The sequence below is a fragment of the Oncorhynchus tshawytscha genome, unplaced genomic scaffold, assembly GCF_018296145.1.
Source record: "Oncorhynchus tshawytscha isolate Ot180627B unplaced genomic scaffold, Otsh_v2.0 Un_contig_7909_pilon_pilon, whole genome shotgun sequence".
NCBI classification, from domain to species: domain Eukaryota; kingdom Metazoa; phylum Chordata; class Actinopteri; order Salmoniformes; family Salmonidae; genus Oncorhynchus; species Oncorhynchus tshawytscha.
The window spans coordinates 145,001-155,959 of record NW_024609380.1 but is presented as its reverse complement, the minus strand read 5'-3'; the positions used below and the strand labels follow the sequence as shown (position 1 = coordinate 155,959).

The window sequence follows — 10,959 nt, the reverse complement described above, 5'->3', positions numbered from 1 at the left end:
GATCCTGCCAACAGCAGTGTGGGAGATTCTCTTTTCTGTCAAGGGATCTCAATGGGGACAAATTGATAGAGGAAATTTGCCAGTGGTTTTGTCCTCAATAACTCCCTCCTCCCCCCTCTCTCCAGATCACCCAGGAGGCAGGCGAGTTTTGTCCTCAATAACACCCTCCTCCCCCCCCTCTCTCTCCAGATCACCCAGGAGGCAGGAGAGTTTATGATTACCTTTCCGTATGGTTACCACGCTGGCTTCAACCACGGCTTCAACTGTGCCGAGTCGACCAACTTCGCCAGTGTCCGATGGATCGACTACGGCAAGGTGGCCACTCAGGTAAGATGAAGAAAACGGCACGCTGTTTACTCTGAACTATTTCTGTTGTTCCACGTGGAACCAGGGACCCCTCCAGAACTATGGTCAGTACCTCTGGGGGAACAGTACAGGCAGTACCCTGGGGGGGAGGCAGTACTCTGGGGGGGAGGCAGCACCTCTGGGTGGGGAGGCAGCACCTCTGGGTCAGTACCTCTGGGTGGGGAGGCAGTGGGGGGGGAGGCAGTACCTCTCTGGGGGAGGCAGCACCTCTGGGGGAGTACCTCTGGGTGGGGAGGCAGTACCTCTGGGGGAGGCAGTACCTCTGGGGGGGGAGGCAGCACCTGGGGGCAGTACCTCTGGGGGAGGCAGTACCTCTGGGGGAGGCAGTACCTCTGGGGGAGGCAGTACCTCTGGGGGAGAGGCAGTACTCTGAGGCAGTACCTCTGGGGGGAGAGGCCCCTGGGGGGAGAGGCAGTACACAGTACAGCTAACAAGCTAGAGATTCTACTTCCCCAATGGAAGCTTCTACACACACAGCTAACAAGCTAGAGATTCTACTTCCCTGGACACACAGCTAACAAGCTAGAGATTCTACTTCCCTAGACACACAGCTAACAAGCTAGAGATTCTACTTCCCCTGGACACACAGCTAACAAGCTAGAGATTCTACTTCCCCTGGACACACAGCTAACAAGCTAGAGATTCTACTTCCCCCCTAGACACACTAAATAGTATGCTAGTCTGGTTCCTAACCCTCCTCCCTACCTCTCTAGCCTCCTTTTGTAGAGAGGTTCCACACTAAATAGTATGCTAACTCCCTTCTCCCCTCCTGCCTAGTGTACATGCAGTAAAGACATGGTGAAGATCAGCATGGATCCCTTTGTGAAGTGGTTCCAACCGGACCGCTATGCTGTGTGGAAGCTTGGGAAAGACTGCTGTCCTCTGGACCACACCCGAGCCACGCCCGCCACCACCCCAGAACTGCAGAACTGGCTTCAGCGCAGCCGGGTCAAGACCCCTGTGAACAGGTATGGGGATGGTGGGGTGTGGAGGAGGAGGGGATGGGGGTGTGGGGGAGGGGGGGATGGGGGGGTGTGGGAGGAGGAGGGGATGGGGATGGGGAGGAGGAGGGGGATGGGGGGGGTGAGGAGGAGGGGGATGGGGGTGTGGGAGGAGGAGGGGGATGGGGGGGTGGGGAGGAGGAGGATGGGGGTGTGGGAGGGGGATGGGGGTGTGGGAGGAGGGGGGGGATGGGGGTGTGGGAGGAGGAGGGAGGGGGGATGGGGGGTGGGTGAGGGGGATGAGGAGGAGGATGGGGGGGATGGGAGGAGGAGGGGGATGGGGGTGGGGAGGGGATGGGGGATGGGGGTGGGGAGGAGGATGGGGGGTGGGGGTGGGGGGGGGGGAGGAGGGGGGGGATGGGGAGGGAGGAGGAGGGGAGGGAGGGAAGGGAGGAGGGGAGGGAAGGAGGGATGGGGAGGAGGGAGGAGGATGGGAGGGAGGGAGGAGGAGGATGGAGGGAGGGGTGTGGGAGGAGTTTGGATGGGGATGGAGGAGGAGGGAGGAGGAGGATGGAGGGAGGGGTGTGGGAGGAGGAGGAGGAGTGGAGGGATGGAGGTGTGGGAGGAGGAGGGAGGAGTTTGGATGGGGATGGAGGGGTGTGGGAGGAGGAGGATGGAGGGAGGGGTGTGGGAGGAGGAGGGAGGAGTTTGGATCGGGATGGAGGGGTGTGGGAGGAGGAGGGAGGAGTTTGGATGGGGATGGAGGGGTGTGGGAGGAGGAGGGAGGAGTTTGGATCGGGATGGAGGGGTGTGGGAGGAAGAGGGAGGAGTTTGGATGGGGATGGAGGGGTGTGGGAGGAGGGAGGATGGAGGGAGGGAGGGGTGTGGGAGGAGGGAGGAGTTTGGAAGTGTGTGTGAACATGCATTGAATATATATATATATATATAGTACAGTTGCGAAAGTATTCGGCCCCCTTGAACTTTGCGACCTTTTGCCACATTTCAGGCTTCAAACATAAAGATATAAAACTGTATTTTTTTTGTGAAGAATCAACAACAAGTGGGACACAATCATGAAGTGGAACGACATTTATTGGATATTTCAAACTTTTTAACAAATCAAAAACTGAAAAATTGGGCATGCAAAATTATTCAGCCCCTTTACTTTCAGTGCAGCAAACTCTCTCCAGAAGTTCAGTGAGGATCTCTGAATGATCCAATGTTGACCTAAATGACTAATGATGATAAATACAATCCACCTGTGTGTAATCAAGTCTCCGTATAAATGCACCTGCACTGTGATAGTCTCAGAGGTCCGTTAAAAGCGCAGAGAGCATCATGAAGAACAAGGAACACACCAGGCAGGTCCGAGATACTGTTGTGAAGAAGTTTAAAGCCGGATTTGGATATAAAAAGATTTCCCAAGCTTTAAACATCCCAAGGAGCACTGTGCAAGCGATAATATTGAAATGGAAGGAGTATCAGACCACTGCAAATCTACCAAGACCTGGCCGTCCCTCTTAACTTTCAGCTCATACAAGGAGAAGACTGATCAGAGATGCAGCCAAGAGGCCCATGATCACTCTGGATGAACTGCAGAGATCTACAGCTGAGGTGGGAGACTCTGTCCATAGGACAACAATCAGTCGTATATTGCACAAATCTGGCCTTTATGGAAGAGTGGCAAGAAGAAAGCCATTTCTTAAAGATATCCATAAAAAGTGTCGTTTAAAGTTTGCCACAAGCCACCTGGGAGACACACCAAACATGTGGAAGAAGGTGCTCTGGTCAGATGAAACCAAAATTGAACTTTTTGGCAACAATGCAAAACGTTATGTTTGGCGTAAAAGCAACACAGCTCATCACCCTGAACACATCATCCCCACTGTCAAACATGGTGGTGGCAGCATCATGGTTTGGGCCTGCTTTTCTTCAGCAGGGACAGGGAAGATGGTTAAAATTGATGGGAAGATGGATGGAGCCAAATACAGGACCATTCTGGAAGAAAACCTGATGGAGTCTGCAAAAGACCTGAGACTGGGACGGAGATTTGTCTTCCAACAAGACAATGATCCAAAACATAAAGCAAAATCTACAATGGAATGGTTCAAAAATAAACATATCCAGGTGTTAGAATGGCCAAGTCAAAGTCCAGACCTGAATCCAATCGAGAATCTGTGGAAAGAACTGAAAACTGCTGTTCACAAATGCTCTCCATCCAACCTCACTGAGCTCGAGCTGTTTTGGAAGGAGGAATGGGAAAAAATGTCAGTCTCTCGATGTGCAAAACTGATAGAGACATACCCCAAGCGACTTACAGCTGTAATCGCAGCAAAAGGTGGCGCTACAAAGTATTAACTTAAGGGGGCTGAATAATTTTGCACGCCCAATTTTTCAGTTTTTGATTTGTTAAAAAAGTTTGAAATATCCAATAAATGTCGTTCCACTTCATGATTGTGTCCCACTTGTTGTTGATTCTTCACAAAAAAATACAGTTTTATATCTTTATGTTTGAAGCCTGAAATGTGGCAAAAGGTTGCAAAGTTCAAGGGGGCCGAATACTTTCGCAAGGCACTGTGTATATATATATATATATATACTTCCAAACTCCTCCCACACCCCTCCATCCCCATCCAAACTCCTCCCGCCTCCTCCCACACCCCTCCATCCCCATCCAAATATATATATATATTTATATTTTTAATTGTTCTGAATAAGTGGCATGTCAAAGAAATGCTAAATGTATCCCCCTTTACAGCAGCCTCTCACACCCACGGACCAGATCCAAGCGCCTGAGGACCAGCGAGGAGCCTGTCGCCTTGGAAGGGTGCTCTGTCCTGGGAAGGAGGAGGGGCCTCGGAGGCACCCTGGGTCCTAAGGTCCGGAGAGGCTGCAGGGCTGGGGAGGATGAGGACGATGAGGAGGAAGGAGAGGATCAGACTGAGAATACACTCCGGCTCCCTGGTAAGAGATTAGTTGATGTGATTTTGAATGATTTATTGATCCATGGTAAGAGATCCTATTAAATGACTAGAGGGGCTATGTCATGAACCTTCGACGTTCCAGAATGGGGTGAAAATGTCAACCATATTGGTCAGGGAGAAATCCAAACCAGTCTAATTGGAATGAATGGCAGTAGAGGCATAATTCTGATACTTAAAATAAAACTAAGGTGTGTGATATATCAGAAATTGTGCAATAGAATTATTGTCAACCTAAAATATTGTCCAAAAAATGAATGGGAACCATTTGTCTAAATCAGTCTAAATCAGTTCATGTCCATTCTAGAATTGTAATTCCTAATTCTATGTGTAACTCATCATAAGCAGGTTCATGTCCATTCTAGAATTGTAATTTCTAATTCTATGGGTAACTCATCATAAGAAGGTTCATTCTAGAATTATAATTCCTAATTCTATGGGTAACTCATCATAAGAAGGTTCATTCTAGAATTGTAATTCTATGGGTACCTAATTCTATGGGTAACCCATCATAAGCAGGTTCATGTCCATTCTAGAATTTATAATACCTAATTCTATGGGTAACCCATCATAAGCAGGTTCATGTCCATTCTAGAATTTATAATACCTAATTCTATGGGTAACCCATCATAAGAAGGTTCATGTCCATTCTAGAATTTATAATACCTAATTCTATGGGTAACCCATCATAAGCAGGTTCATGTCCATTCTAGAATTTATAATACCTAATTCTATGGGTAACCCATCATAAGCAGGTTCATGTCCATTCTAGAATTTATAATACCTAATTCTATGGGTTAGAGATCCAAACGGACCCAAGCCTCTCTTCTGTTATATCTTCTGGATTCGAGTCCATGTAGACTAATATTTTATCATTCAAATGTTGTTGTTTTTTGACCATCTCAAAGGTTTTTTTTTGTTATCTGAGAGTGGATTTTCTGTTGTGTCTCTGTTCCACAGGTCCTTGTCGGCAGATGTGTGTGGTGAAAGTCAACAGAATGGAAGTGGAGAGTGACCGGTTGGCCTTCCCCTGTCCTCCTGAACCTCTGCGCCCCTTGTCTTTCCCCTCACCCTCTTCCGACTTCTCTTCTCGCCCTTCTCCCTCGCTGACCCCTGTCTCAGTGGACACCACAGAACAAGGGACAGGGGCGGGGACTCACCCCTCACCCCATCTGCATCCCACTAACCCCCCACAGAACCCCTCAGGGCCAGAGTTCGCAGAGGTCATTAAAGGACCCCATCAGACGTCTGAGGCTGCCCCAACACCTACCCGATCAGAAAGAAGAGAAATCCCCGGAGGACCGTTTAAGTCAGTATGTATAGAATCGACTCCACTGGGACAGGTCCCCGAGGACTGCTCTGTGGATGTCCACCCCTCTCCAGACCCCTTACGGACCAGGTTACCTTCCCCCAGAACGGTGCACCCGACTGGGGCTGAGGGGTGTACGGACTCGGCCTGTGGCCCTGGAGCTTTTCAGTCCAGTTCCTCTTGCGTAGAGAAGTCGTCTTTAAACCTAACCTCAACCCTAGCCCCCGGCACTCAGTATAAAGTGGATATGTGTCAAGGTACTGCGGTTAATACTACTACTACTACTACTACTACTACTACACACAGCAGTCACACCTCTGAAAGCAAAACACCAGCACTTTACAATGACATTGACACGAATACTGACTCCGGGTCCAGAGGACGTGTTATTTCTGGTTCTGGTTCTGGTCCAGCTAACTTGTTCAGGTGTAGTGAAAAAAACCGCACTCCCGTTGAAAACCGTTCCTCTCTCCCTATGTGTACTACACACAACCACGTCCCCATACAAAACCCTTCCCTTCTTCCTATGTGTAGTTTACGAGACCGTTGCCCTCCTCTCCTCCAGAGGAACAACGGGGTCGACATGCCCTTCCTCACTCCAGAACTGTCTGGAGAGACGAGGTTCTACCCGCCTCTGCCGCCCGTTCTCACCCAGGAGATGCCCTCCCTCACACTCGCCGTCAGCGGAGGTCACGCCGAGATCAAAGGTCAGCGGTCGTCGTCGTCGTCCTCGACTGGCCGACACGGTGGTGCTCTAACCTTACCGGATTTGCCGGGCAGTCACCCGGTCCTCGCCCCCGTGCTCCGACGCGAGATACCCACGACCCTCTCGCCAGGAACGGAAACGTTAACGGACGAGGTGTGCGAGGTAGAGTTGGCGTCAAAGAAGTCGGAGGAAGAGGATTTTCGACCGTTAGCGCCTTACAGAGACTGGCGCTTGGGTTCTGCTGAAGACCACCATAGACCAGAGCTGGATTTACAGGTAGCGGCTTACGTGGCTAATGCAACTAGTAATGCTCGGCCCAAAATGGCCGCCTCTGATCACAAAATGGCCCCCTCTCGGCACTCTGGTCCTACTGAAGACCACCACCATAGGCCAGAGCTGGAGGTACAGGTAGCAGCTTACGCGGCTAGTGCAACCAGCGACGCTCAACCCGAAATGGCCGCCTCTCTGCACAAAATGGCCGCCTCTCTGCACAAAATGGCCGCCGACGCTTCCCATCTAGAAGCACTACCAATCCAAACAATGTCTGAGGCCGTGCTGACCACCGAGAACCACTGTAGTCGAACCTCCGCGGAGACCCATGCTAGCAATAACAACCACATGCTCTCTGACGTTACACTACTGCCAACGCAGCAAATCCAGAAACACGGGTCCTCGACGGTAACTACAGCAGTATCCATGGACTCCGACTCAGAAGGATCCTCTCAAAGAGACGATGTATTTAGAGACTCCAGTACTAAGGGTTTATATCTCGCTAGCACCAGTTTGACTTCTAAAGATAAGTTGGCCCACTCTTCTGAGCTGAGTGAATTAAATAACCATTTAGCAACAGTACAACACCAACACAACCATGACCAAACTCCACACTCAAACATGGATGCCGTTTGTAGTTCACGAAATGTGGAATCCATTTGTAGTTCCCAAAATGTGGATTCCATTTGTATTTCTCGAAACGTGGACTCTGTTTGTAGTTCCCAAAACCTCTACCTGGAGCCCAAACCTTTCTCAGACGGCATCTGGAAGAACCTCAACTCCCAGAGTCCTGCGGTGCTCATCGAGAGCCTCCACCACCCGGAGCTCCCCGCCGACTATACCCACGATGCACTACCTTACACCATGTGGACCGAGCCGCAGTGCAAAGAGGTCACAGACCTCGATCACGAAACTGAAACGGACGACCAGGACCCAGAGGGACATGGGGACGGGCCTCTCACCTGGGCCCAGCTGGAGTCCACCTCTCTGGGGTCGGCCGGTGTTGGGGAGCCCCTGGGCCTCTGTGGAGACTTTGAGCTCCAGAGAGGGGAGGTGGAGGCAGCGGAAGCCCTGGCTCTGTGCAGGGAACTGGGGGTGGAGAGGGAGGCCGAGGGGGCTCCCGAATCGCCCTTGGAGGAGAGACCGGGGGAAGGAGAGGTGTCTGATATGGAAGAGGGAGATTCGGAGGACGAGGGGCAGAGCAGCACGAGGGAGGAGAGTAGTAGTGAGTCATCGGAAGGAGAGGCTGAAGAAGAGGAGGAAGAAGGGGAGGAAGACTATGATAATGATTTGAGTGACTTTGAGTGTGGCGACTCGGGGCTGGAACCTGGAGAGGTTTGCACTGTGCGTATGGCTGCTGAGACACATAAACACGATAAAGCACACACACATATACGATAACACACACATATATACGATAACACACACACACACACATATATACGATAACACACACACACACATACGATAACACGCACACACACATATATACGATAACACACACATATATACGATAACACACACACACACACATATATACGATAACACACACACACACATACGATAACACACACACACATATATACGATAACACACACACACACACACACATAACACACACATATATACGATAACACACACACACACATATATACGATAACACACACACACACATACGATAACACACACACACACGATATATAACACACACATACGATAATATATATACGATAACACACACACACACATACGATAACACACACACACACATATACGATAACACACACACATACATACGATAACACACACACACACATACGATAACACACACACACACATACGATAACACACACACACACACACATATATACGATAACAACACACACATACATATATACACACACACACATATACGATAACACACACACACACATATACGATAACACACACACACACACATACGATAACACACACACACACATACGATAACACACACACACACATATACGATAACACACACACACACATACGATAACACACACACACACATATACGATAACACACACACACATATTAACACCATGTAAAAATATATATATTTAATCAAAGACTGGTTTTATTATGCGTTTCAGAAATGTACCAATGACATTAGTTCCCTCGTTTAGCTGCACGGTGACCTTAGTTTTGTCCCAATTGGCACCCTGTTCCCTATATAGGGCATTACTTTTGAACAGGGGCTTAGTCAAATAACCCTATTGGGGCCCTGGTCAAAATATCCCTATTGGGGGCCCAGGTCAAAATAGCCCTATTGGGGGCCCAGGTCAAAATAGCCCTATTGGGGGCCCAGGTCAAAATATCCCTATTGGGGCCCCCGGTCAAAATATCCCTATTGGGGGCCCAGGTCAAAATATCCCTATTGGGGCCCCCGGTCAAAATATCCCTATTGGGGCCCCCGGTCAAAATATCCCTTTTGGGGGCCCAGGTCAAAATATCCCTATTGGGGCCCCTGGTCAAAATATCCCGATTGGGGCCCCTGGTCAAAATATCCCTATTGGGGCCCAGGTCAAAATATCCCTATTGGGGCCCAGGTCAAAATATCCCTATTGGGGGCCCAGGTCAAAATATCCCTATTGGGGCCCCAGGTCAAAATATCCCTATTGGGGGCCCAGGTCAAAATATCCCTATTGGGGCCCCAGGTCAAAATATCCCTATTGGGGCCCCGGTCAAAATATCCCTATTGGGGCCCCGGTCAAAATAACTCTATTGGGGCCCCCGGTCAAAATAACCCTCAGTCTGACCCCTGACCACTGTTCTCTTCCAGTATCCAGCTGCACCACACACACACACACACACACCAATGACATTTGACCCCCTGTCTTTCCCAGTACCCTGCTGCTCCGCTGGCGAAGAGAACCAGTAAGAGCTGGCGTCGCCCTCTGAGGAAGCCCACCGCCCGGGCCGTGCCCTCCACTGTCAAACAACAGGCTGTCAGCGACGACGGTAGGCACACACACACACACACACACACACACACACACACACACACACACACACACACACTACATACAGTGACTAGATAACATCATGATACATCATGGGGACAAGAAGGAAAGAAAACAAAAAAATAACATTTAGTGAAACGACCTAGAATGACTACCCCTAAACAGCTACCCCAAACGATCTAGAATGACTACCCCAAAACAGCTACCCCAAACGATCTAGAATGACTACCCCAAAACAGCTACCCCAAACGATCTAGAATGACTACCCCTAAACAGCTACCCCAAACGATCTAGAATGACTACCCCAAAACAGCTACCCCAAACGATCTAGAATGACTACCCCAAAACAGCTACCCCAAACGATCTAGAATGACTACCCCAAAACAGCTACCCCAAACGATCTAGAATGACTACCCCAAAACAGCTACCCCAAACGATCTAGAATGACTACCCCAAAACAGCTACCCCAAACGATCTAGAATGACTACCCCAAAACAGCTACCCCAAATGATCTAGAATGACTACCCCAAAACAGCTACCCCAAACGATCTAGAATGACTACCCCAAACAGCTACCCCAAACGATCTAGAATGACTACCCCTACCCCAAACAGAATGACTACCCCAAAACAAAAACGATCTAGAATGACTACCCCAAACAGCTACCCCAAACGATCTAGAATGACTACCCCAAACAGCTACCCCAAACGATCTAGAATGACTACCCCTAAACAGCTACCCCAAACGATCTAGAATGACTACCCCAAAACAGCTACCCCAAACGATCTAGAATGACTACCCCAAACAGCTACCCCAAACGATCTAGAATGACTACCCCTAAACAGCTACCCCAAACGATCTAGAATGACTACCCCAAAACAGCTACCCCAAACGATCTAGAATGACTACCCCAAACAGCTACCCCCAAACGATCTAGAATGACTACCCCAAAACAGCTACCCCAAACGATCTAGAATGACTACCCCAAAACAGCTACCCCAAACGATCTGAATGACTACCCCAAAACAGCTACCCCAAACGATCTAGAATGACTACCCCAAAACAGCTACCCCAAACGATCTTGACTACCCCAAAACAGCTACCCCAAACGATCTAGAATGACTACCCCTAAACAGCTACCCCAAACGATCTAGAATGACTACCCCAAAACAGCTACCCCAAACGATCTAGAATGACTACCCCCAAAACAGCTACCCCAAACGATCTAGAATGAGAATGACTACCCCAAAACAGCTACCCCAAACGATCTAGAATGACTACCCCAAACAGCTACCCCAAACGATCTAGAATGACTACCCCAAAAAATAACATTTGATCTAGAATGACTACCCCAAAACAGCTACCCCAAACGAATGACTACCCCA

General features: G+C 49.4%; 1 protein-coding gene across 1 annotated transcript in view; it reads left to right on the top strand.

Moving 5' to 3' along the window:
- Positions 1 to 189: 189 nt before the first annotated feature.
- Positions 190 to 10,959, top strand: part of LOC121844686 (lysine-specific demethylase 4A-like) — a gene marked incomplete at its 5' end in the record, with an annotated part of 37,750 nt that continues 26,980 nt past the window's right edge. Inside the window, 5 exon segments of the mRNA XM_042315065.1 lie at positions 190 to 327; positions 1,144 to 1,334; positions 4,066 to 4,271; positions 5,249 to 7,917; positions 9,459 to 9,596. Coding sequence (XP_042170999.1) covers positions 190 to 327; positions 1,144 to 1,334; positions 4,066 to 4,271; positions 5,249 to 7,917; positions 9,459 to 9,596 — 3,342 coding nt within the window.